Source organism: Piliocolobus tephrosceles, chromosome 19, assembly GCF_002776525.5.
Source record: "Piliocolobus tephrosceles isolate RC106 chromosome 19, ASM277652v3, whole genome shotgun sequence".
In the NCBI taxonomy this organism is placed as follows: Eukaryota; Metazoa; Chordata; class Mammalia; order Primates; family Cercopithecidae; genus Piliocolobus; species Piliocolobus tephrosceles.
The window spans coordinates 21,453,269-21,479,481 of NC_045452.1; the positions used below are offsets into that span (position 1 = coordinate 21,453,269).

Sequence of the window (26,213 nt, forward strand, 5' to 3'; positions counted from 1 at the left end):
CGTGGGCAAACAGGGAGTTTCTGGCAACGCCTGTCCTGCTTTCCTGTCTTGCTCTGCATCTTAGCCGTGTGACCTCAGGCTGGCCTCCAAGCCTCAGTTTCCTCATCTGTAAAATGAGTATCAGAACACTGCCCTCGTGGTGCACTACAAGCCTCATTTTCAAATTTGTGGAAGGTCAGCCTTGTGGGGTCCCCCAACTCTCACCATCTCAGCAGACCTCTCAGGACCCTGAGGTAGCAGAGGTGAGAGGCCCTCAGGGCCTTGTACACGCAGCAATGGGGAGACCGAGCTGTGGTGAGGACACCGACCTGCCAGGCCACACAGCCAGGGTGGGTGTCCAGAGGGGATCCACAGCTGCCCTCTGGTCTGACCGGGTCTCCATTCCCCACCCCAATGCCCCACAGCCAGAGGAGCTGACCAACATCCTGGAGATCTGCAACGTGGTCTTCACCAGCATGTTTGCCCTGGAGATGATCCTGAAGCTGGCTGCATTTGGGCTGTTCGACTACCTGCGTAACCCCTACAACATCTTCGATAGCATCATTGTCATCATCAGGTACTCCTCCACCCTCCCTCCGGGCAGCAGAGTGGCTGGGAGGGGAGGGGGCGGGATTTAATGCGAAGACCCCAGCCAGTATATAAAGGACATAGGATGGCAGTGGGAACCCGTTGCACTGAAACAATTATCGAAATAGTCAAACATTTGTGATTTAGCAACATATTTATGCAAAGTTAAATAGCACGATCTAGCATCAGGTCTGTGACTGCTATCATTCCAAGGAAGGGATGGGCATAAATAATATTGGGAAACAGCTGCATCGACTGTCACATGACTTGAAGACATCAGTTACTTTGATTGCCACAATGCCATAGGTACTGCTAATTCTCTGTGGCTTCCTGTTTACATTCATAACCAAAAGACACATTAAATCTCATAAAGAGGACAGTGATATCCACGGAGCTCCTGGATTCTAGCCAGAGATTTGTTGTGGGGGTGGTGGTCCATGGACTCCAGGTGAAGAGCCCCTGATTAGCTGCGTGCAGCAGCATCCAACATATTTGTCAGATGGATGAACGGAAGCTCTGACTCTCTGTTTTCCCTTCTCCCTCTGTCTTCCTCTCCCCCCGGCCTTCTACTGCTCCCTCCTACCTGCACCCTGGGCCTGCCCTGTGGGGCCACAGCATCTGGGAGATAGTGGGGCAGGCGGACGGTGGGCTGTCGGTGCTGCGGACCTTCCGGCTGCTGCGCGTGCTGAAGCTGGTGCGCTTCATGCCTGCCCTGCGGCGCCAGCTCGTGGTGCTCATGAAGACCATGGATAACGTGGCCACCTTCTGCATGCTGCTCATGCTTTTCATCTTCATCTTCAGGTGAGCCTGCCCTGCTGGGGGCCATACCTCAGGGTCTGCTAGGGCTGTGGGTGGGAGCCTGGGGGATGTGGTCCGCCGTGCTTCTCTGGACAAAGCCACCTGGACCTGGGTGTGAACGCTGACACTGTCCCTCAGTCCCCTGTGGCTTCCAGCAAGCATGACCCCCTGAGCCTCAGTGTTCACCTCTGTAAAATGGGACACATGCTGCCCCACCTCCCCCTGCCCCGCATTTTGCTGAGTTGACTGGGAATGAAACAAGGTGGGTGGGCAGTTTGCTGCATGTGAGTCTGATGAGCCTTGTCCATCCTTTCCCCAGCATCCTTGGGATGCACATTTTTGGCTGCAAGTTCAGCCTCCGCACGGACACTGGAGACACGGTCCCTGACAGGAAGAACTTCGACTCCCTGCTGTGGGCCATTGTCACCGTGTTCCAGGTGAGTGGCTGCTGTGTGTCCATATGTGCTGGGGAAGCGATGGGACGGTAGTCCGTAGTCCTTGGAGGGGCGGGACTGACAGCCCCCATGCCTCCCTGGAGAGCCTAGCCCTGGACTAGGGGTACCCCAGGGCTAACTGTGTCTCCCCAACAGATCCTCACCCAGGAGGACTGGAACGTCGTTCTCTACAACGGCATGGCCTCCACCTCCCCGTGGGCCTCCCTCTACTTTGTCGCCCTCATGACCTTTGGCAACTATGTGCTCTTCAACCTGCTGGTGGCCATCCTGGTGGAGGGCTTCCAGGCGGAGGTGACTGTGGTCCTGGCAGAGGAAGCACCCCCACAGGGCCTGCAAAAGACCGGGCAAGGGAGAGGTGGCCTGGATGGGGGAGGGCTGCAATTCAAACTTCTAGCAGGCAACCTGTTCCCAGAGGAGGGGGTTGCTGATGAGGTGGTGAGCTCTTCATCATAGGAAGCATGCAAATGGAAACTGCATCTGCCATCCCTGCTGTCCCCCAGGGATGTAGGACTAGGTTTCTCCATCTCTGAGATTCGAAATCCCCCAAGACTAGGGACTCTGGGCCCTGCCCCCTCCGTTCTCTGAGGCTCTCGGGATACTTGCAGTCAGGCAGATGTAGGGTTGTGGCCTAGGTTCTTGTTAGCGTCTCGTTTCCCTTTTCCAACCCTCAGTTTTCCCATCTGTAAGATGGTGGCGGAAACACCCGTAGAAAAATTCAGGAGGGAGCTGGAAAGGGAGGAGCTGGGCTGACCTGCATTTTAACGTGAGGGATGCTCTCCCAGGGTGACGCCAATCGCTCCTACTCGGACGACGACCAGAGCTCATCCAACATGGAGGAGTTTGACAAGCTCCAGGAAGGCCTGGACAGCAGCGGAGGTAAACAGGCCCTCGCTTGTCACCTAGAGGGCCAGGAGCCTTCTCCACAGATCCAGGTGGGCAGAGGGGATAGTGTCTGACTTCCCCTCAAGCCCAGGCTCAGGGACTGCTACTTTTCTATGGTTTGTTTACGTTCATAATTGGAAAAAATGTGAAATCTCAAAAAGAGGTCAGTGACGTCCGTGGACCCCTGGGATTCTAGGCACAGGGGTAGCCGCAGCCTACCGCATCCCTCCACACACCAGGGCCCCTTGGTTAGAGCCTCAGGGCCTTAGGTCGAGGCCCAGGTTCTGGTCTTGCCTGGCACTACCAGGCATCCTGGAACAAGCATCCCCCAACCCTAGTCCAGTGTCTTTCTCGGTAACCAGGGCGGACAGTCCCTGCCTTGTTTCCCATTGTGGGCATGGGAGTGAGGTGCCAGGCTGGTCTTGAGCACAGAAGGCAAGGGGTCCACACATACCTGAATAAAGTTGAGAGCCCTACAGGTGGGGCAGAGGGGAGGCACTGTGATGGGGTGCAACCAGGAAGACTTCCTGGTAGAGGAAGCTTCCTCAGAAAAGCTCTCCATTTCTGCTCCTTCCTTGTTTGTTTGTCTCATGGCTCCCTTGCTCTTGTTCTGTCCTTCTGTCTGCCATCTGTCCCTCCCTCTGTCTCCATCTCACTCCTCCAGATCCCAAACTCTTTCCAATCCCCATGACCCCCAATGGGCACCTGGACCCCAGTCTCCCGCTGGGTGGGCACCTAGGTCCTGCTGGGGCTGCGGGACCTGCCCCCCGACTCTCACTGCAGCCGGACCCTATGCTGGTGGCCCTGGGCTCCCGAAAGAGCAGCGTCATGTCTCTGGGGAGGATGAGCTATGATCAGCGCTCCCTGGTGAGTCCTTGTGGGGAGCTCTGGATGGGCGCTTCCTGCTGGGGTATGTGTGGAGGGGCCCTGAAGAGAGGTACCTGCCAGTCCAGCCTCAGACTCTGGTGCCCAGCCAAAGTCAGGCAGGGGCCATATCTGTTGCATTCCTGGTGCCCAGTGCCAGAGCGGGACCTGGCAATAAGGAATGAATGAATGCCTAGTGCCAGTGGGGTCTGGTGCAGAAAACTGGGTTTTCATCTCAGCAGCAATGTGTAGGGTAAAAAGAGCTGGGCTTTGGGGTCAGGCAGACTACAGCTTGAATCCAGCTTCTGCCACCTCCAAGCTGTGTGACAATGAGCAAATTACTGCCCTTCTCTGAGCCTCAGTTTCCTTACCTGTAAAATGGGAAGATGGCCCTAACTTGCTGTACCTTCCTCAAGGGAAGTGAATTGGCAGAAGGGAATATAACCTCTAGGTGGACGTGCCCCCATGTCCCCATGGATGTGGATGGAGTGAGGTGGGACAGGGAGAGGAGTTCTAGGGTTCATTCCATCACCCGCTGGCCAGGTGAGTGGCCCTCTTAGAGCCACAGCAGGGGTGCAGGCTGCCTTCGGGCACCTGGTACCCCACCCGTGGGTGTGCCTGGGGCGCTGACCCGAGCGGAAACTCCTCCCAGTCCAGCTCCCGGAGCTCCTACTACGGGCCGTGGGGCCGCAGCGGGGCCTGGGCCAGCCGCCGCTCCAGCTGGAACAGCCTCAAGCACAAGCCGCCGTCGGCCGAGCATGAGTCCCTGCTCTCCACGGAGCGCGGCGGCGGCGCCCGGGTCTGCGAGGTTGCCGGGGACGAGGGGCTGCCACGGGCCGCACCCCTGCACGCCCCGCACGCCCACCACGTTCATCACGGGCCCCATCTGGCACACCGCCACCGCCACCACCGCCGGACACTGTCCCTCGACACTAGAGACTCGGTGGACCTGGCAGAGCTGGTGCCCACCGTGGGCGCCCACCCCCGGGCCACCTGGAGGGCGGCGGGCCCGGCCCCCGGGCATGAGGACTGCAATGGCAGGATGCCCAGCATCGCCAAGGACGTCTTCACCAAGATGGGCGACCGCCGGGATCGCGGGGAGGATGAGGAGGAGATCGACTACGTGAGTGGGGACGGGGCCGAAGGGGACCTGGTGCAGCGGGATAGGAAAGAAGGGGGTGCGGCCGCAGGAGGCGGGGCCCCAGCGGGCGGGCCCACGGGGGGCGTGGCCGGGGCGTGGCCGGAGCGGCTAGGGCTTCAGGTGCGAGGCAGGAGGGGCGGGGCCAGAACTGCCCACCCCTGAGCTGGGCCTGCTCCTGAGAGAAGCCCTCCCTGGCTGACCCGGGGGTGGGGGGGGGGGGCGGGCAGAGAGTTCGGAGGTGACCCTGCGACCCCAGTTGGCGGGATGGCCGCATGGGCGGAGACCGGCAGCCCTGCGCATCGCTAACTCCCGGCGCTCCACCCTCCTTTTGCCAGACCCTGTGCTTCCGCGTCCGCAAGATGATCGACGTCTATAAGCCCGACTGGTGCGAGGTCCGCGAAGACTGGTCTGTCTACCTCTTCTCTCCCGAGAACAGGTGGGCGGGGCCAGGCCTGGGGTGAGGGTTAGAGTAGGGGTGACGTGGGAGGGACGATCTCTGCCGAGCCAGGCAAGGCCATTGGTGGTGCTCTCCCAGACCACAGCGGACCCTCCTGGCCCAGAGGTGGGGGTCTCCAGGGGAGAGTGCAGCCTCCTGAGGGCTGCTGGGTGAAGATGGATTTGGGGAGAGGGATTGGCTGGAGGAGGTCAGGGAGGAGATAGCCTTGGCTTCCAAGATCCCTGGGGAGCAGGGGTCCCTCTGGGGCTAGGCGAGAACTTTAGGCAAGATGGATGTTGGTGGCCAGGCTCTCCTGGGCTCTCCTCTAGTCTAGGCCGTCCCTGTGCTGGGCACCAGGTTGAACCATCCTCAAGTAGCCTGTGTGGCTGCATCTCAGGGGACATCAGAAGGTTTCCTGGAGGATGAGGCCTTTGTGCTGGGCTGTGGAGGCAGGTGGCAATCCAGTAGGCACATCAGGGGCTGTGAAGAGGAGGAGCCTGGTGCAGGGGCAGGGAGCAGCTTGAGGGAGGGCCTGGGGCAGAAGCAGAGGGTACCAGGCAACGCGGTATCCTCCTGAGAGGCTCAGGGATCTGGGCTGAGTAAGCCTTGAGTGCCAGGGCAAGGTGGGTGACCTCATGGTGTGGGTGTGTGGTCAGAGGAGGTGGCGCCAGGTGGGTGCCCTGAGCAGGTATAGAGTCAGCACCTGCCATGTGGCTAAAGGAGAGGATAGGGGTTGCTTCCTTGAGGCCAGCCTGGTCTGCACTTCTGCCTGGGCCCTCTGCCTTCCTTCTGGCCAGGGTGGGAGGCAGCTGACGCTCAGGCGGCCCCCACCCACCCTGCCCAGGTTCCGGGTCCTGTGTCAGACCATTATTGCCCACAAGCTCTTCGACTACGTCGTCCTGGCCTTCATCTTTCTCAACTGCATCACCATCGCCCTGGAGCGGCCTCAGATCGAGGCTGGCAGCACTGTGAGTGGCTGTAGCCTTTGGGCAGGGCAGGGGCCAGGCCAAGGGACAGCTTGCTAGGGCTGAGGGGGGCAGGGAGACCTCCCACCATGGGGGAGGCGGGACAGGGAGTTTGCCCATGGGGGAGGTGGAACAGGGAGTTTGCCTTTGGAGCGGGGAAAGCCTCTGTGAACTGAGAAGTGGCAGCCTCTCCTCTATGCACCTTGGCCAAAGCAGATGCTGGCCAGTGGCCAGGCAGCTCTGGGAGCCCCTGGGCCCATGGTATCTCCCGATGCTTTCAGGAACGCATCTTTCTCACCGTGTCCAACTACATCTTTACGGCCATCTTCGTGGGCGAGATGACACTGAAGGTAGCTCCCAGCTTCACTCGGGGCCCCTGACCCTAGGTCAGACCCTGCCTCAGCTTGTCACTCGCCTGCCATCGGCCTCATTCCACTCGTAGCCCCACAGCCCACCCCTCTGGGTACCAGCCCCTGGGCTAGGCTTCCGCGACCCAGAAGGGGTCAGCCTTGTCCCCATTCACAGGAGTCACAACCCCGCCAGACAGACGGGTGCAGGGAACACTTGAGTGTGATGGAGGCACTTGCTGGAGGTGTGGGGCGCAGGGGAAGCATCCCGTCTGGGGCGCTTCCCAGGGCGGGCAGTTTTGAATTGGATTTGCCAGAGGCACCGGGAACCTAACGGGGCGGCCTGCTGGGCCCTGCCCCTGCCCCGTCCCCGCCCATCACCCACCCTCAGAGAGCGGCCTGAACCCTCCTCCTCCCTCCAGACGCACCACTTGCAGGACCCCGCCCCCCCTCCCCCCAAGCCGACATGGCCTCACCCCGCCCCCTCGCGCAGAGCCCCGCGGGCCCCGCCCACCTACCCGCTCCTCCCGTGGCGGCCTGACCCCCGCCCCACCCCTGTCCCAGGTGGTCTCGCTGGGCCTGTACTTCGGCGAGCAGGCGTACCTGCGCAGCAGCTGGAACGTGCTGGACGGCTTTCTTGTCTTCGTGTCCATCATCGACATCGTGGTGTCCCTGGCCTCGGCCGGGGGAGCCAAAATCCTGGGAGTCCTCCGAGTCTTGCGGCTCCTCCGCACCCTACGTCCCCTGCGGTGAGGAACCCTCCCTGGCGGATGGGGGAAGGTGTCATGCACTGTGCAGAGAAGCCACGGGTCGGTGGAATTGGGCCCTCACTCCGCCCTCCCCTCCCGCCCACTCGGTCCTCCAATCTTGAGTGCCAAGCACCCTGAGCTGTTCCCGGGGGAGGGGACTGCAGACCCTGGGGGTGGGGCATGCTGGAAGAGCAGGGCCGAAGCTGGACCCCAGTATTGCTGCCCACTCTGCGTGTCCCTGAGTGGCTCGTTGCCATCTCTGGGCATCAGTCCCTAGACCAGGGTGTGGTGTGGACCCTGAGGAGCTGGGCTCAGTGAGGGGTGAGGGCAGGTGCCCTGCTGCTGCTGGAGATCTGAGGCCTGGGTGCAGCTTGCCTCCTGCTCTGCCAGTGTCCGGGTTGCCCGGCCGCTTTCTCTGCATTCCTGGCGACTGTCCTCATGCCCCAGGATGTTCAGCCCTGGTGAGCCCTGGGGGCTCATGCCCTGGGATGCTCAGCCCTGGTGACTCTGGGCTGAGTAGTGGCTGCCTCCTGGTCAAGGGATTATGTGTGCCTGGCCTCTCCCTGCCCTCAGTGTCATCAGCCGGGCGCCAGGCCTGAAGCTGGTGGTGGAGACACTCATCTCCTCCCTCAAGCCCATCGGCAACATCGTGCTCATCTGCTGTGCCTTCTTCATCATCTTTGGCATCCTAGGAGTTCAGGTGAGGGGTGCCCAGGCTGGGCAGGGACTGGGCTCTGTGACTGGGGAAAAGGAAGTCTCAGACAGCCAGGGGAGAGACTCCGCATTCCAACCTCACGCGCCTTGCCTGCTGTGGGCTCCTCCTCCAGGGAGGGAGACAGACATGGGCCCAGATGACCGAGCACAAGACAGGCTGAGTAAATGCAATCGAGAGGCGGGTTCCTCTCTGACTTGCAACCCTCATCTGTGAGAGCACCAACTTTGCCCCCTTTCCCCAGCTCTTCAAGGGCAAGTTCTACCACTGTCTGGGCGTGGACACCCGCAACATCACCAACCGCTCGGACTGCATGGCCGCCAACTACCGCTGGGTCCATCACAAATACAACTTCGACAACCTGGGCCAGGTGAGCACCGCCCTCCTAGCCCTGATCAGACCCTCCCCTCTCTTGGATGCCAGTGGCTCTGGGAATCACAGACCTGGCTTCAGTCTTGCACTGCCAGGACTGACACTGACTTCTCCTCTCCAAGCCTCAGTTTCCTCTTCTGCAAAATGGGTAAGGGTAGCACTCACCTCTCAGGTGGGACAAGGCTTAGAGAGTCTGTGTGCAGAGTGCCCAGCAAACGCCTGCACTTAGTAGGTGCTTTGTGAACACCCCCAACCCAGTGGCCCCTGACAGGAGTTTGAGAATCAAGCAGTCCTGGAGGTGAATCCAGCTCTGCCACTTTCTGTAGGTGTGGCCTCCCTGAGCCTCAGTTTCCTCATCTATGAAATGGGAATGTTATAGCCTGCCAGGCAGGCTGTGGTCCAGATGAAAGGGTATCAAGCCCTTGGCCCGGGGTGGTTCCCTCTCCTGTCACCCACCCACTGCTGTCTGCTCTGTCGACAGGCAGACCCCTGCCTGGTGTCTGCTTTTCCCTTGGTTTCCTCTCCTGAGGGTCTGCCAGGCGTGACCCATCTGGGCAGTGCCCCAGGTGAGAGCCCTTGGCTGGCTGCCTCCCATTCCCTGCTCTCATTTCTCCAGGGCCTGCCCAGGAGGCCAGGTATGTCCACTCGCAGGCATGCCTTGCCCCAGGGCACACAGGAAGGAGCAGGCTCCAGGCCGTCGTCCCCCGCTGGCTGATGGGCAGTCTCCAGCTAGATCCCACTGGAGGGCTTGCCCCCCAGTGGCACCTCGGAGGGGAGCCACAAGGCCTTGGAGGGGCAGTGAGTGCCCAGGGAAAGGGTGTCAGGAACCGTGACAGTCACTACCCCTGCCCTTCTGGGGAAAAGATGTCTTAGAAAGTTGAGGGGGATCTCGCCAGGGGCCTTTTGTGCCCATGCTCCTGACCTCCTTTACCTATGGGCCCTGCCCCAGTGCCAGCCCCGCCCCTTTGGAGCATTTCTGGGTCTACCTGGCATCAGGCTCTTCTGGAGTCCCTCATGGGGTGTTCTCAGCACTCGGAGCCACCTGGAGGGTTCCAGCCCAGCCTGCAGCCTCTGACTCCTCAGTGGCCCTTACCAGCTGTGTGCCCTCAGACAAGGGCCAGACCCTCAGTTCCAGTGTCCTCATCCGTCAACGGGGACAGTGATGGCAGGTCTTTGGAATGCAGGAGCCTCCTGTGCCCTTGGCAGGGGGGCTTCCTCTGCCCTCCCTGCTCCTGAGTCTGAACACTTTCTGGACACCTTCGGCACCGTTCCCACCTGGAAAGGGAAGCGGAGGGGTCTGTGATCTGGATGGTGGGAAGAAGGGGCCAGTGCAGGGCCAGAGACTCATTCCAGAACCGCGTGTCCTGGCCCACAGTGGCAGGAGCACAGAGCGGGGTGTGACCACCTCCGCCCTGGGGAGAGGACTTCCTGGGTAGGACATGTGACCTCCGGGCAGTTTCTGGTGAAATGGGACCCTTTGTGAACCTACTAACTACTGGGGCAAGGATGGCACAGGAGGCTGTGCTCAAGTTCAGTTCAGAAAACCTTTACTGAGCACCTGCTGTATGCAAGGTTCTGTGCTGGGTGCCGGTGCTGCAGAACCAGATGTGACCTCACTGAAGGGACATGAGGATGCTGATTTGCCATCTCTGTGGGAGCCTTGGGTGGCTGTGTTCTGGGGACCACCTCCTTTTCAAAATTTTACAAACCAGGGAGAGGAATTATTACCATTTTACCGATGGGGAAATGGGCCCAGAGACATCGAGGAACTTGCCCCAAATCACATAGCCAGTGAGTGGCACGGCCTGGGCTCTGACCCAGGGTTCCTGACTCCTCTCATGAGCTCCTGTTTTCAGATGCTAGGGCAAGCGTGTCTTACCCCGTGGAGTAAGGATGGCAGAGACCGTCTGGTTGAGCCTCAGTTGGCCCTCCCAGCACACCTGCCAGAAAGGTATTTGTTAGCTCCATTCTGTGGGTGAGGGGACAGGAGTTTGTGAATTTTTTTTGCCCAAGATCACACAGCTGGGTAATTTCAGAGCTGAGACCAAAACCCAGGACTGTGGGTCCAGCACTTTTTCTTCTGTAACAGCAACTACAAGAGTATGTTGCAGGCACATAGTAGGTCCTTAGGAAAGGTTTGTTGGATGAGGGCACAGCTCTGTCACATGGAGAACACCTGTTTGTCCCTCTGTCTCCCAGGGGCAGAAGAATAGAGAGCTGAGGAAGGGTGGCTGCAGCTGGCATCACTCACACTCCTCACTCCTGCATTCCCCCTCCCCATGTCTCCCAGGCTCTGATGTCCCTGTTTGTCCTGGCATCCAAGGATGGTTGGGTGAACATCATGTACAATGGACTGGATGCTGTCGCTGTGGACCAGCAGGTGGGTGTAGCTGGGACCAGATCAAGCCTTGATGCAGGGAGGGACATGGTATCCTTGGGGCCCAGTGGTTTGAATTTGAAACTGGTGTCAGCGAGACCCACAGCCCCAGTGTCTCCCCACTGTCAGCACAGCCCACCCCTGACATCTTGGCCTGAATCTTCACCATTAGAGCCACTCCTTGGGTAGCATAAATCATTGTTACATTTGCTTTGGCAAATCCCCCCTGCTCTGTGTCGAGAGGCATCTGAGCTGCTCCTGCCTGGAGGGGCGCAGAGCTTGGTGGGTAGAGAACCAAGTGCAGGCAGAGAAGAGGGGCTGAGCCAGCTGGCAGAGGAACAGAGGGTGAGAGTGTGATGTGTTTAGGGAATTGGGAGTTGGAGGCTAGGAGCAGAAAATGAGAGGCAGGAGATGGGGAGAGGAGGCAGGTAGGGCTAGGTGGTCTGCAAGCCCCCGAGTGTGCAATGACAAGGGGCAAAAGTTTATTCTGAGGGCAGAGAGAGCCAGTAAGGGGCTAACAGCAAGAGTGGTGTCCCTGCTTGTCAGGTCTGCTTGTCAGTGCAGCCTCCTGAGGGCTGCTGAGTGAAGATGGATTTGGGAGGGGGATTGGGTGGAGGAGGTCAGGGAAGAGACTCAGCCTTGGCTTCCGAGACCCCTGGGGAGCAGGGGTCCCTCTGGGTCTAGGTGGAGACTTTAGGCAAGATGTGTGGCTGACCAAGGTTGGCTGTGTTCAGACTGAGGGGGTCACTGGGAGAAGAAACAGAAGGATTCTCTAGCTCAAGACAGGGCCCACTCAGTGGTGGAGGCAGGGCTGTGTGCAACTCCCAGGCTGATAATGGACCCCTGGCTCTTGGCTTCATGGGTCCCACCCAGTAGGACTCTGGAACTGGATGTGGGGGTGGTGGTGTTGGGTGGGAGGAATGAGAATGCTTGGCTGCATCTTCCTCTACTTCCTTGTCTGCTCTGTCTCCTCACCCCCACCAGTGCACGCATGCACATGCATACACGGATTCCATCAAGGAATCTGTGCATCCAAGTTTTCCTCTCTGCTGGCCACCTTGTTTTCTGCCTTATTTCTGGATGGGTGAAAAAGTGGATGGATGGAGGTGTTGATGGAGAGGTGGCTGGCTGGCTGGCTGGGTGGGAGAATGGGTGGGTAGTGAATAGGTGGATGGATGGATGGATGGATGGATGGATGGATGGATGGATACATGGGTGAGTGGATGGGTAGGTGAATAGATGGGCGAATGGGTGGGTGGGTGGCTGGGTGGATGGATGGAAGGGTGGGTCGATGAGTGGATGGGTGAGTGAGTGGATGAATGGGTGAGTGGATGAGTGGATGGATAGATGGGTGGATGGATGGGTGGGTGGATGGATGGATGGGTGAGTGAGTGAATGAATGGGTGAGTGGATGGATGGATGGGTGGATGGATGGATGGGTAGACAGATGAATGGGTGGCTGGTTGGCTGGTGGGTGGATGGATGGGTGGATGCATGGATGGATGGGTGGGTGGATGAATGGGTGGATGGGTGGGTGGGTGAATGGGTGGGTAGATAGATAGATGGGTAGATAGATGAATGGCTGGCTGGCTGGTTGGCTGGTGGGTGGATGCATGGATGGGTGAATGGATGGATGGGTGGGTGGATGGGTGGGTGGATGGGTGGGTGGGTGGATGGATGGGTGGATGGATGGATGGGTAGATAGATGAATGGGTGGCTGGTTGGCTGGTGGGTAGATGGATGGGTGGATGCATGGATGGGCGAGTGGGTGGATGGATGGGTGGATGGGTGGATAGATGGGTGGGTGGATGGATGGATGAGTGGATGGGTGGTGGATGGATGGGTGAGTGAGTGGAAGGAAAGGTGGATGGATGGATGCATGCATGCATAGGTGAATGAGTGGATAGGTGAATGAGAGGAAGAAGACAGACGTTTCCAGGAGGCAGCCGCTAAGCAGGGAGGGAGAGGTGGCTTTCTTGGCTGAGGACTATATTGTGTCATGCTCAGGGTATTTACTTCTTACCTGCTGCCTCATTTAGACCTCACAGCTGCCTTCCTGGAGGCAGGCTCAACACATCCCCACTCCATGGAGGCTCAGCCAGGTTGGGCACTTCCCCATGGCCCTGTAGGGCCTGATCAGCCTCCTCAGCCCTCTCTGACTCCCCTGCAGCCTGTGACCAACCACAACCCCTGGATGCTGCTGTACTTCATCTCCTTCCTGCTCATCGTCAGCTTCTTCGTGCTCAACATGTTTGTGGGTGTCGTGGTGGAGAACTTCCACAAGTGCCGGCAGCACCAGGAGGCTGAAGAGGCGCGGCGGCGGGAGGAGAAGCGGCTGCGGCGCCTGGAGAAGAAGCGCCGGAGTGAGTGGGTGCCTGTGGGGGGTGTGGGCCACCCAGCTCTAGGCCCCTCTGCCTGGACCTGACCCCAGCCTCCTGAGCCTTTGGAGCTGGAAGGGAACAAATGATACAGCCCCCGTGTCCAGGGCTCAGTCACTTCTCCCAGCATCTTCCTGTCCAGGGGATCTGAGCTCCATCAGTGTCCAATGGCTGACATCACTGCTAACCTGAGTGAGGCTGTTGGGGGTTCAGTCCAGGCATAGGGCAAAGGCAGAGCCTGGGCGCCCTGGGCCATGGGAAACCTGCCCTCCCTGCAGGCAGGCCCAGAGCTCCTGCCACAAGCTCATTTGGGGTAGATGGAGAGAACGAATGTCCTGCCTTCTTTGTCACCCTTCCCCACAGTTTCTGTCATGGTGCTTTGGCTGGGTGGAGATCTAACACTGATTCCAGGGCCTGGGGTGGATCAACATCTTCCTCCTTGTCCCCTCCCTTTCCTCCACCTTTCTGTCCTTTGTGCTCTGTGTCCTTTCCCTTGACCCCAACCCTCTGTGGTCTGTGCCACTCCCCCTGCATCACCTGCAGAGGCCCAGCGGCTGCCCTACTATGCCACCTATTGTCACACCCGACTGCTCATCCACTCCATGTGCACCAGCCACTATCTGGACATCTTCATCACCTTCATCATCTGCCTCAACGTGGTCACCATGTCCCTGGAGCACTACAATCAGCCAACGGTGAGCCCTGGTCTGCCTCCCAGCCCAAGGTTACAAGGTGAGGGTGGGGTCTCAGCAGGACCCCACCCCAGGGATAGGGTAGGGAAGGGGTTAGCTGATAGCAGTATGTGAGCAGCCCCTCCTTGCTGGGCTCTATGCTGGGCACTGCAATGGGAGGAGGTGCCGGACAAGCTTGACCTCAGGAAGCTCAGGGTCTGGAAGGGAAGGGTCAGAGGGAAGGTGGGTCAGGGAGGCAACATTTGGTCCGTGGTTTGCACATGGGTGGCAATGACTGTGATGTGTTAAATATTGACTCTTTGTAAGGCACCCTACATGTATGAACTCTTTAATCCTCACAGCAATCCTAAGGCTGGCGGGGGGAATCCTTTGTCCAGATTTTATAGGTGAGGAACCTGAGGCTTAGAGAGCTTAAATATGCTGCCAAAATTACTCAGCCATAGGTAGTGGAACCAGGTCTGGAACTTAGATTTGCATTCAAAGCCTACCATGTAGCCTCCATTACTACCTGGGCATATGGAGACTATGCAAAGGATGGAAGGACCATTTCAGGCAAACACTGATGGTGGATGAGGATGACCATTTCCCAGCTTGTTGCAGACCCGGTATGTGAGGGCCATGTGAGAAGCAAGTACATTCTAAAAACCCTGATGGAGTTGGAGGGGAAGAAGAGGGAAGCAGAGCTTCCAGGTGTGGAAGTAATACCTTATTTCAAATGATGGGAGAGGAATTCTATTCATAATAGAATGCAGGAAAAAGAAAGATAACCATTGGCAAAATGAAACAATAATTATAGAACTTCCAAATTAACAGGAAAAAATGGAAGAATAATGGTTTACATTTACCAAGTATTGTTCTGTGTCCAGCACTGAAGTATTAGCTCATTTAATTTTCATAGCAGCTTTCTAAGATGAAATGACTTACTCAAGATCATATGGTGAATTTGGAGTGAGCACTAAGCCAGGATTCAAATGTAGGCAGTCTGGCTCAGTAGCTCTTCATTAATACCCTATATTGTCTCCAAAGGTACCAACTGGACCAGATACACACAAATAGGAAAAAGGAAGCAGAAGGAATAACAACATAAAATAAATAGCACACGTTAAGATGGAAAGAATAAAAGCAGCATATAAATAATTACACTAAAAGTAAATGGACTAAATTCTCTCCTTAAAAGGCAGAGACTTTCTGAGTGGAGGAAGGTTCTGGAGCTGGTCATGTGCCCTGGATCATGCTTCTCTTTGTTCCCCCATAGTCCCTGGAGACAGCCCTCAAGTACTGCAACTATATGTTCACCACTGTGTTTGTGCTGGAGGCTGTGCTGAAGCTGGTGGCATTTGGTCTGAGGCGCTTCTTCAAGGACCGGTGAGTGGCCAGGCTGGGTTAGGGCAGTAATAGGGTAGACTGCAGGATGAGGAAGCAGTCCTGACCCTTAGGGAAGTCTGGAGCAGCCTGAAGAGGGGAACCAGTAAGCATCTAGGCACTGATGGACAGGCGTCCCAGCTGCTGCTTATAGCTCTGAACAGGAAATGATTATGGTATCATCTGATGGGTGCAGGGCATTCCACTTGAACCTTCTCGGTTCGTCTTTGGTAGGTTGTTTCTACCCTATAGGCAGAGCAGGGTCTGCCTCATGCTAATACTCCTTTTTGAAGGGAATAGTGAGGCTCAAAGAAGTTGGTAGGTTAGCCTAAGGCCAGACAGAGGGAGCAGCCAGCTCAAGGTTAGACCTGGAAGTCACAGTCCATGCCGCCTCTCCTGCAGGAGGCCAGAGATGTTTATCCTGATCAGCCCCCTGCTTGAGGAAGTGATGGCTATGGGGAGCAGAGATGGGCCTGGACCCAGTGGCGTTAGGAGGCGCTAGTAAGGGAGGGCAGCCACACAACCCAATGGGCCACAATAGAAGGTTGAGGACTTGGGAGGCTCCCCTACTAAGATGTGTCTGAACCAGAGGGATCCTCCTCATGCCCACTCCTACCCTCCCATGCACGACTGAGCAGATGGAACCAGCTGGACCTGGCCATTGTGCTACTGTCAGTCATGGGCATCACACTGGAGGAGATAGAGATTAATGCGGCCCTGCCCATCAACCCCACCATCATCCGCATCATGAGGGTTCTGCGTATCGCCCGAGGTGAGGGGCAAGGGGTGGGACAGGGAACGGGGGCAAGCAGGGGCAGGATGAGACTCCTCATTGCCTGATGAGAGCACACAGAAGTGGGGTGGGGAGAGGTGGGGGTAGGAGTTTGTGGGCGTGGTGGGCTCCTTGCTGAGCAGGGGTGAGCAGGAGCCGGGAGGCACACAGCCAACACACACGCGTGCACCCTCTGTGTGCACACACCTCCCCCAGCACACAGACAGCTTTGCATAGCACACATGGATACACACTCCCACTTCTTTATAACATCGTGACCCATGGGGTCCAGTCTCAGAGTGTGATGCAAGGAACCCAGTCCAACTGGGAAGATGTGAAACACCTCCAGCTCCTCACTGGCGTTTCTCAAACACAGTGACGGGGACGTACGGTCTTCAGAGACCCTTCTCCCTCCCCTCAAGGTAGTTCCCACACTTCTTTTAAAAGCCTCCTGCCTCAGGGCGAGCCCAGGTGCCTCTTGCTCTTCTGCCTGCCAGAAACTCAGCGAGTGATGCCAGAGTCCTCTTTATCGAGAGGGGAAGGGAAGAGATGTGGCCACTCACGCTGGTCCTTTGTGCCTGTGACAGTTCGTGGCACACTCATTCACACACTTCATAGACTTCAGTTCCCATGAGAATGCCCCATCCTCGGGGGCTGTTTTACAGTGACACCCACGCCTTGTGTCCACATGTTTCTGTGCATGCCCTACTCACCCTGTGGCTGCACCCACATTCTTGTAATGTGGCGTCTGAGAGCCGGACTCTGCTTGCACGTGCCTTCATGTGCTCTTCTACCGAGTTTACGCACGTGCACACACGCGCGCACACACACGTCCCCACCGGCCCGGGGCTGAGTGGGCGGGGCTGGGTCTCGCCCACAGTGCTGAAGCTGTTGAAGATGGCCACAGGGATGCGGGCCCTGCTGGACACGGTGGTGCAAGCTTTGCCCCAGGTAAGAGCCACTCTTTCTGGCAGCCCTCCTAGGGGTCACTGGTGTCAGGCTGGGCCCTGGGGCATGAAGGCCCTGGTATTCCTTCTCACATCTGCCAGAGCCAGGGCAGATGCTGTCTCTGGGGATGCATTTTGAGCCAAGGGCGGACGGCAGAAAGGGTCCCTTTCTGCCTGTTTCTTCCGGCTTCACCACGTGGCTGCCAGTGACACTCTGTGTCCAGCCCTGCGCACGCACTCAGGGTCCACATCCTGCCCTTGGTTGCCCCCAGGCTGGTGGAGGGAGATGGATACTTCAGGGAGATGTGGGGAGGGACCTCCAGCATGCTCCAGAGAGAGGAGACGGCCAGACACTCCCTGGGGAGATAGGGAAGGCAGCCTAGGAAAGGGGACCTTTGAGCTTGACTTCCAAGGGTGGCTTGGCAGAGGAAGGTGGCAGTGTGGATGGGGAAGTTCCGAGATGGCATTCCAGGAGGGGCAGCATGAGACACTGACCCAGGTGGGGATCTCAGAAGTTAGGGAAGTTGCTTTACCCCCACCCCGTGGTTAGTGAAAGGGGAGATGTGATCAGGGCCACAGAGGGCATCTTTTTCATCCTCCTGGGAATCCTGCAATCCCAGTCCTTCCCTCCCTTGCTGTCTTGACTGCTTGAGGCTCTTCTTCCCCCTCCCCTAAGGGTGGCCTCTGCTGTGATGACCCTCAGGCACATTTATTTATTCATTGTGATTCATCGAGTCATCAGGAACTTTAGACACCTTAAAATACAAGGCACAGATACGGCAAAGTAAAAATGAGGATACAAGATTAACAGCCCAGGGAAGGTGGAAGCAGAGCTAATTCTTCAGGGAGTGGGGCTAAGGACATGGGTGAGTTCTGTTCCTGAATTTGGTGTGAGCTTCCCAGCAGCCTCGGTATAAAGGGAAAGTGGCATGGTCTGGATGGAAAGCAAGGGCATTCATTCAGAGACGTGGTTTTTCCTAACATTAAATTTCTTCAGGGGACTTTGTCCCATGGGAGATGGGAGTGATGCTGGGCTGCAGGCTGTGCAGACAAGAAGTAGATTGGAGCCCCGACTTGGGCCATAATGCCTGAGAGCAAAGTCTGGGCCCTGGGCATGCAACTTAGCTTTTCGTGCCTCAGTTTCCTTGCCTGTGAAATGAGGATGGTGGTGAAGCATCGCTCCTTCAAGTGCTTATTTCAAAGGGTAGCGGTGAAGTTTCAGATGGTTAAAGCTTATGAAGCACTTCAGAAACCTGGTTCATGGGAAGTGCCTTGTAAGAGGCTGCTAGGGATGGGGATGGCAGGTGTGTGGCTTGGCCTCCCTGGCCTCCTTGCTCCCACTCCCCTTCCCCATGCTCTCAGCCCTGGGCAGTCCTATCATGACTCCCAAATCCAGTGCGGAGCTGGCATGGGGCTCGGCACATGGAGATGTTCAGGACATACCAGCCTCCAGCAGGAGACCCATGGTAGTCATTACAAGTGCATCAGCACTTTAGAAGAAGCATGTGCCAAGTGCCGCTGGCCGTGAAATGGTGCTGACCCCTCAAAATCCATTTGCTGTTGCTCATGCTGTTGCATGGACATTGCCCATTTCCTCGATTCTATGTAAAGTGCTCGGAAAATGAAGCTTCAGCCTCTCCCCACCAGGCTCTGCCCCAAGAAGAGGGAGGAGGCATCAGAGAAGGCTTCTCAGGGGAGGTGACCCGTGGACTGGGCTCTGAGGGGTGGGGAGGAGGCATTTTCCAAGCAAAGACAGAGGGTCCTCCCTGCAGAGGGAAAATAATATGCCAGGGCACTGTGGGGCTGTTTTCTGTGTGGCTGGAGTGTGTGGGGTTGGAAGATCAGGCTGGGAGGGGGGTCCCTGGGGGCCAGGTCACAACACACCTTCAATGCCAGGGAAGCAAAATCGGGCTTTATCTTGCAGGCAGTGGGTGCCACAGGAGGGTTCTAGACAAGGGAGGTTGCAGCCAGAGCTGCTTTTGAGAAGGTGGCTCTGGTGGCTGGGAGGAGAGTGGATTGGAGGAAGACGCTGGAGGCAGGGAAGCTGGTGAGGAGGCTGCCGCAACCCTACCGGCTCTAAGATGCTGACAGCGAGGAGGGGACAGATGGAAAAGCTGAAGGCAATCCTGGTTAAGAGATGCTGCAGCCCCGGCCTGCGCAGGGCACAAAGCTGAATTCCCAGGGCCTCGACCACGCCAGATCCTTCTCAGCAGTTAGGGCCTTACAATTTGCCTCTTAGGCGCTCAGTAAGTGCTTGTTTTATTAATGAAGGGAACATCATTTAATTAGACACTAGCAGTACAGAACGGCTGGCCAGGAAGTGGAGTGGAGAGGAGAAACTTGAGGAGTGGTGATTAACGGGGTTTACTTCTCAGCAGTTAATGTGAACGTCTTCTGATTCGCTTCACGCAGGCCTTCTGAGGGTTCTAAGAGAGATTTCATTTATAGGGCGAGAATGTGTTTGAGCCTTATCTTATCCATAGCGTGAGTTAAAGGTGGTCTCCAGTGCATGGGTAGATTTGAACTAGGTCTGGAATCTGGGACGCTTTCTCCCACAGGAGCTGTGGGACGGGGCTGGCTGGGTTTGCAGAGCCTTCTGGGGTCCACGGGCCTGCGTGATTCCTGCCTTCCCTCTCCTCTATGGCCAGGCCTCGTGCTGGCCCGAGGAGGCAAATCTGAGCTCATGCAGCTGTGTTCCTGTTCTTGAAGATTTCCCAGACCAGCAGATGACAGTGACAGGGACAAGTGCATTTCGGTGGTTTCGTAGAGGAGCTAATGTTAGCGTTGAGACCTCCTGCCTTCTCCCTTCCCTTCATTCATCCATCCATTCAACCTTGGTAGCCACACAAGGTGCGTAGCACAGGTTGTGTGCACGGATCCTGGGGCCAGCCTGCTGGGTCTGGACCCCTGTCCTACCAGTTACTAGCTGTGAGCCTCTGGACAAGTGATGTCGCCTCTCAGTCTATCTCTTTCTTCATCTGAAGAATGGGGATAGAAGATAATTCATGGATTATTGTGAGGAGGAAGTGAGCTCCTTAACCTCAAGTGCTGGAAATGGGGCGGCTTGTGGTAACGGCGGCACAAGTGTTTTCTTGTTATTCTGAGCCCGGTGCTGGAACCAGCCTGCCCTCCAGGTCCTGTGGGGTGGCAGACGTGGACACACAGCCTGGGGGAACGTTACAGCTGCTCTGACCCTCAGGCTGCCCACCCCCACCGCCCCAGCCTCCACCCTTCCCAGGCCTGGTGTGCCCCCACCTGTTCCCCAGTCCCACCCGGCCTCACCTGTCTTCCCGCAGGTGGGCAACCTGGGCCTCCTCTTCATGCTGCTCTTCTTCATCTACGCTGCCCTTGGGGTGGAGCTCTTTGGGAAGCTGGGTGAGTGACTCCCAGCGCAGGCCTGTGGTGGGGTGCAGGGGGGCTGCAGGATGACTTGGTGGAGCAGGGACCCCCAGCCCATCACATCAGGGTCTTTGTTTTGAGGAGATGCCTACAGCAGGGCCCCCAGCTGTCTGGTCTCCCAGGGAACCTGCCTTCCCTACCGCTGTAGTTGTTGCCTGTCTTGTGTTGGTGCCTGTCTTGAACCAGCACCGCCCCAGCAAGTGGAGAGGCCAGGGTGGGGGCAGAGGGCAACAGAGCACTGGCTGAGCTCTGCCCTGCACCGGGATGGCTCTGGAAAGCAGGGTTCCCTGACAGGCTGGCCCTCACCCCATTTCATCCTCTTTCTCAGAAACCCATTCTTCGGTGGGGGGCAGGACTAGACTCACCCAAACCTGAGCCCCAGCTCGTGCGCCATCTCCCCGGGCCTCAGTTTATCTGTGGGCTGGGCACAGTCTGCACGCCCCTCCCAGAGTGTGATGAGGGTTCTGAGGCAAGGTGGGAAGCACCGGGTCAGGGTGAGCCCCGCAGGTGCTTTGCCATTGGGCAGGGCTGACCTCCTCCCCGCTTCCAGTCTGCAACGATGAGAACCCATGCGAGGGCATGAGCCGGCATGCCACCTTCGAGAACTTCGGCATGGCCTTCCTCACGCTCTTCCAGGTCTCCACGGGTGACAACTGGAACGGGATCATGAAGGTACTCCCGGGTGGGCTGGGGTGGAGAAATCAGCCAGATGCTGGGACAGTGAGGATGCTGGTCCTGCTGCTCAGGGCTCTGCCCACCCAGGGCCCCACCGCACAAGGGAGGGGCATGCAGGGCACGGAGGAGTGGAGGGGCCTGCCCGGGACCAGCACAGTGGGGAGAGCTGAGCCATAACAGGCCCCTTGTCTACCACTGTCCCATCCCCCAGTGTTGCCTGGGATCGGGGCTCAGATTCTGGGGGAGACAACTCCACCCGGTTCCAGGGGGTACCTGGGGCCCAGGCAGGCCCGAAGGCCAGGGCCAGGCCCCCTAGTGACTGCCGCACCGACCAGGTCACCCGGCAGAGGCTCCCTAGCCTGGGCTGCAACCGGGGCTGGGCTGGGAAGGGCAGGGAGGGGCTCCCGGAGGACAGGGGTGAGGCCTCAGTTCCGGGGCCCTAAGGTGGAGAAGGCAGTGATAGGCCTGTTCTGCCTCTCACCCCACCCTGCAGAGCCCCCAGTCCCCCCAGCAATGGGGCAGGAAGCCGGAGGCTAGGAGAGGTGGCCACTCTCCTCGGCCCAGGCCAGGAAGGTGGTGGAGTCTTCTTGGGCTTTGTGGTTGGGGGTTGAGCTGAGAAACCAGAAAAGAAGGACAGGGAGGCCCTGGTCCCGAATGCACCCTACTCCCCAGGGGCCCCTGAAGGAAGCCCCAGATGCCCCTTCTCAGGCCTGACTGTGTCCCAGGGAAGCAGGCCAGCTGTGGGGAGGGTGACATGGGCAGGAGCAAGAGAGGAGGAGACGGCGCTGGGCCATCGTCTGTCCGTGCGGGGACTTAGCTGAAGCTGAGGCAGACAGGCCGTCACAAGGCAGAGTGGGGCAGGGCAGGGCAGCCAGGGGCCATCTCGGGGGTTGAATCTCGGTCTTGCTGCCTCCGCGCGTGGCCCTGGGCTGGCCTCTGCCTCCAGCAGCCTCTGGGATGTCCTCATCCTCATCCTCGTCCTCTCCGCCCTCCCCACCACGCAGGACACGCTGCGGGACTGCACCCATGATGAGCGCAGCTGCCTGAGCAGCCTGCAGTTTGTGTCGCCGCTGTACTTCGTGAGCTTCGTGCTCACCGCGCAGTTCGTGCTCATCAACGTGGTGGTGGCTGTGCTCATGAAGCACCTGGACGACAGCAATAAGGAGGCGCAGGAGGACGCCGAGATGGATGCCGAGCTCGAGCTGGAGATGGCCCACGGCCTGGGCCCTGGCCCGAGGCTGCCTGCCGGCTCCCCGGGCGCCCCTGGCCGAGGACCGGGAGGGGCGGGCGGCGGGGGCGACGCCGAGGGCGGCTTGTGCCGGCGCTGCTACTCGCCTGCCCAGGTGGGCAGGGGCTGGAGTGGCGCGAGGGTCGCCAGAGGGGGGGCACTGCAGGGCTAGATGGGCAGCGGGGCCAGGGAGGCCTTGCACAGAGACCTCTGTCTTTCTGGGCCCCACCCTGCTCAGCTCCATAGAAGGGGTGACCCTGTGATGAGGGGGTCGGTCCCAGGCCATGGGCGCAGAGAACCAACCGGGAGGGCAGCTATGTCCTGCCCACCCCGCAGCCCCGGGACCCGGCTGATAATCCCGCCTGTCCCCACCCCGTCCCCGTCCGCCTAGGAGAACCTGTGGCTGGACAGCGTCTCTTTAATCATCAAGGACTCCTTGGAGGGGGAGCTGACCATCATCGACAACCTCTCGGGCTCCATCTTCCACCACTACTCCTCGCCCGCCGGCTGCAAGAAATGTCACCACGACAAGCAAGAGGTAATGGCAGCCCGGGAGGCCCAGCCCCTTGTGGCAGGGGCAGCACGAAGCCTGGTGGGGGGCCTGCCCGAGGGCAGAGCCTGGCTCTGGGCCATAGAGACCCGGCTGGGTCAGTGTAGGCACACGTAGCTTCCACGGCCTGGGCAGATTGGCTCCCTGAGCCAGGGCCAGGTGTGGGCCTGTGGTGTGGTGGCTGCAGCTGCTGACCCCAGCACCGTGCCGCACACAGTAGGTGCTTGGGTAGGGCAGCTGCCCTGCCTTGTGTGTTGCAGGTGCCAGGCCGGGAGCCTGTGTGTCACTTGCAGGACAGCTTGCCCTTTCTGTGACATAAAGGGGTCATCTGCCCGCTCTTCCCCCAGGGCATCATCCTGGCACTCAACTTCCTCCAGGTGCCCTGCCCTGGTCTCCAGCTCAGAGCTTAGGCCCACCCAGCTCAGGGGTTCCCATGGGTCCACCTCCAGTGCAGGCGCAGGCAGCCCCCTCCCTTCTCCCCAGCAGTGTGGGCCCCTGAGCTCTCCCCGGGGTGCTCCAGCCCCCAGGGTGGCCCCAGCCTCAGGTGGCTGCAGGTGGGTCCCCAGGAGCCGTCAGCAGGAGCTGGAAGTCTGGGCTGCCCCACACCCCTGCCCTGTGGTGGCTGCAGATTCTGCAGTGTCTCTGGGCCCTGCAGTGTCCCCTGCCTGTGACATGCTGTGCAGGTTGTCCACACAGGGCCATAGATGAGTCAAGTCCAGCCCAGTCTTGACGGGCACTTGGTCTGGGGGAAGCAGACAGCTGTGGAGTTCACAGCCCATGGCAACTCACCTGCCCTCAGGCCCAGACAGCAAGATGGGCCACTCAGGGCTGGCTTCCACTGGAGGTGACCACTGTGTCACCATCGCATACCACCCGGGCTGGGCCCCTGCACAGGATGGACACATCGTCCGTGCCCAGCAGGTGTCTGGACCTTTCTGACCACTGCTTGGCCTCTCTTCAGAGCCTCAGACCTGTGGCTGCACGCCCCAGGACCCAGGCCTGCCCATCCCAACGCTGTGGTGACCGAGGCCACCCCCTCTTCCTGCAGGTGCAGCTGGCTGAGACGGAGGCCTTCTCCCTGAACTCCGACAGGTCCTCGTCCATCCTGCTGGGCGACGACCTGAGCCTTGAGGACCCCACAGCCTGCCCCCCTGGCCGCAAAGACAGCAAGGTGAGCTACCCTGGGGACCCCTGAGCAGGCGGGTCTGTCCTTGAAGCCTGGCCCCTGCCCACCCAGGCAGGAACCCCCTGTCTTTCCAGTCTACCATGTAAACGGCACCCACTGTGTGCTAGGCCTTCATCTCCTGTTGGACAGATGAGGGCAGTAGGGCTCAGAGAGGTGGAGTGATTTGCCTGAGGTCACACAGTCACAAGCCCCACCAGGGATCCAACCTGGCACTCAGCAGCACTGGCTGCTGCTTGTTGCTTTGAGTATGTTTTGGTCCATTCCATGGGGGCCATCCCTGGCTGGCAGGGCTGTGAGGCCGAAGCCAACGGGGGAGTCGTGTCAGGCAAAGCACCTACTCTGTGCAGGCGCTCTGCCTGTGCCAGCTGTTTGTCCGCCCCACCGCTCTGTGCAGCAGGGATGATTCGTCCTCACTTCACACGTGAGGACATGGGGCTTCCAAGAAGTGGGGTGATGCTCACATCGCACAGCCAGGAATGACAGAGCAGGAAGCCACCCCTGAGGCTGGACCCCAAACCTCTGCAACCCAGGGGGTCAGTCTGAGGAGGGCTGCAGGCCAGGAAGGGCCCCTTGCTGATCCTGCAGTCTTAGGGGGTGAGACCTCAAGACCCGGGCTCCTGATCTCAAGGTCAAGGTGGTCCTGCCCTGCTGGGGGTGGGGGGTATAAGGGACAGCTGGGGGTACCCTGGGCTTGGCACCTTTGCCCCCTAGGCTGGCCCTCCATCAGCTCAGGGTAGGCTGCGGGGCGAGTTCTTCCTATCCCTTCCATGTCACTTCGGTCCCCTCCCTGGTTGCTCACAGTTGCTGCAGCTCCCTGTACCCCCACACTGCTCTCCTACAAAGGATATCAGGGTGCACAGTTTTTGGGACTCAGCTGGACTTGGGCAGGGTACAGTCTTTTGTGCCAGACTCAGCAAGTCATCGGAGGTTGGAGTGGCACGAAGGCGTCTGCCTTGGAGGGGGCATTAAGGCAGCTCTTCTGGGAAGGGGTCCCTGTGGGCTAAGGCCTGAGGAATGTGGGGGCCAGGGAATGCCTAGGAAGGAAGGCATTACTCTCCTTGGATGCAGAAACATGCTCAGCAAAGGGAAGGGACCCCCCCAAGGTCATGCTCATGGGACACTCTGGCCACTCAGCCTGTCTTCTCATGCCTTCGCCAGCCTTGACCTGGCTTCTTCGCTGGCCCAGGGTCTGTACCAGGGGAAGTCACTAACTGCCTGGGGCCTCCAATGCGGCATTTGGACGTGGATTCCTTTCACCGGGGTTTGGGAAGATGGTCAGGTAGAGGAGGTGCGAGGAAGGTCAGACTAGCCATGAGGGTAGCCTAGGTAAGCGAGGGCCCGTGGAGCAGGTCATGAGGGCAGCTGTCCCCGCCGCCCTAGTCCTGCCCCATCCTACCTCCCTTTCCTTGCAGGGTGAGCTGGACCCACCTGAGCCCATGTGTGTGAGAGACCTGGACGAATGCTTCTTCCCCTTGTCCTCTACGGCTGTCTCACCGGGTCCAGAGAACTTCCTGTGTGAGATGGAAGAGATCCCATTCAACCCTGTCCAGTCCTGGCTGAAACATGAGAGCAGTCAAGGTGAGGGGTGGGAGCCCTGCCAGCTCCCCACAGCCCTCATCTTGGGCATCTGCTTCAGAGGGAGATGGTTGAGTTTTTTCCTTAGTATTTTTACCCAGATTATTATATTTAGTCCAGAAAGAACTGGATGGATATCTGACAATGAGAGATAGACTCTCAGGCCTGATATAACAATGACAAAAGATCAAGAGCCAAATAGTACAAAAAGATGAGATGATTATAACAAAAACCTAAGCATCTAAAGGAAGCTTCATGCTAAGCTTCCTAGGAGCCACAGTGAAAAGGGAAAGAAGTGGGTACACACGGCTCTTATATCAAGCCGAAGGAAAGCTGCCAGATTATTGTGCTGTTTTTCTAGAGCTGAATTAGAGAGGTATGTAGCCCACAGATCTTCATATACATGGGGATGTTAAACATAGGAAAGCCTGGTGTCTTCAATAGCCCTTTTGCAAATTCCTGATACTTACCCTTCAGCTCTACCCACAGTGTTCTGTTTGTGCTTTGGGCCCGTGGCTGGGCTCTGGGTACAGGGCCAGGGGACTAAGCTGGCCTGCCATCACGGGTTCATGTTTACTGTGGTCCTCACGGAGGGTGGCAGGAACTGGTTTCACAGCACTGGCTATGGAGGAGGCAGAGAGATGAGGAGCCCAGCAGAAGAGGGATGCCCAAGACTCTGAGCCCCCGCTAAGTACCCTTTGGGGACGCCTCCCAGGAGCCAGGCATGGGGTGACTTTCCTGGGCACCCTCCCTAAAGCTGATGGGCTTTCAACCGGCCAGGGTG

At 58.5% G+C, this 26,213-nt stretch overlaps 1 protein-coding gene across 1 annotated transcript in view; it reads left to right on the forward strand.

Annotated features, from left to right (window-relative positions):
• Positions 1 to 26,213, forward strand: part of CACNA1I (calcium voltage-gated channel subunit alpha1 I) — a 137,063-nt gene that overhangs the window by 104,590 nt on the left and 6,260 nt on the right. Inside the window, exons 11-35 of the mRNA XM_023222216.2 lie at positions 405 to 556; positions 1,183 to 1,368; positions 1,685 to 1,802; positions 1,956 to 2,111; positions 2,603 to 2,696; positions 3,367 to 3,569; positions 4,219 to 4,689; positions 5,043 to 5,143; positions 5,988 to 6,111; positions 6,390 to 6,458; positions 7,020 to 7,204; positions 7,778 to 7,904; positions 8,161 to 8,286; positions 10,579 to 10,668; positions 12,836 to 13,028; positions 13,587 to 13,738; positions 14,991 to 15,100; positions 15,736 to 15,869; positions 16,750 to 16,820; positions 20,113 to 20,191; positions 20,766 to 20,887; positions 21,895 to 22,233; positions 22,510 to 22,656; positions 23,717 to 23,839; positions 25,267 to 25,432. Of these exons, the coding sequence (XP_023077984.1) occupies positions 405 to 556; positions 1,183 to 1,368; positions 1,685 to 1,802; positions 1,956 to 2,111; positions 2,603 to 2,696; positions 3,367 to 3,569; positions 4,219 to 4,689; positions 5,043 to 5,143; positions 5,988 to 6,111; positions 6,390 to 6,458; positions 7,020 to 7,204; positions 7,778 to 7,904; positions 8,161 to 8,286; positions 10,579 to 10,668; positions 12,836 to 13,028; positions 13,587 to 13,738; positions 14,991 to 15,100; positions 15,736 to 15,869; positions 16,750 to 16,820; positions 20,113 to 20,191; positions 20,766 to 20,887; positions 21,895 to 22,233; positions 22,510 to 22,656; positions 23,717 to 23,839; positions 25,267 to 25,432 (3,838 nt within the window). The remainder of the gene's footprint in view (positions 1 to 404; positions 557 to 1,182; positions 1,369 to 1,684; positions 1,803 to 1,955; positions 2,112 to 2,602; positions 2,697 to 3,366; positions 3,570 to 4,218; positions 4,690 to 5,042; positions 5,144 to 5,987; positions 6,112 to 6,389; positions 6,459 to 7,019; positions 7,205 to 7,777; positions 7,905 to 8,160; positions 8,287 to 10,578; positions 10,669 to 12,835; positions 13,029 to 13,586; positions 13,739 to 14,990; positions 15,101 to 15,735; positions 15,870 to 16,749; positions 16,821 to 20,112; positions 20,192 to 20,765; positions 20,888 to 21,894; positions 22,234 to 22,509; positions 22,657 to 23,716; positions 23,840 to 25,266; positions 25,433 to 26,213) is intronic.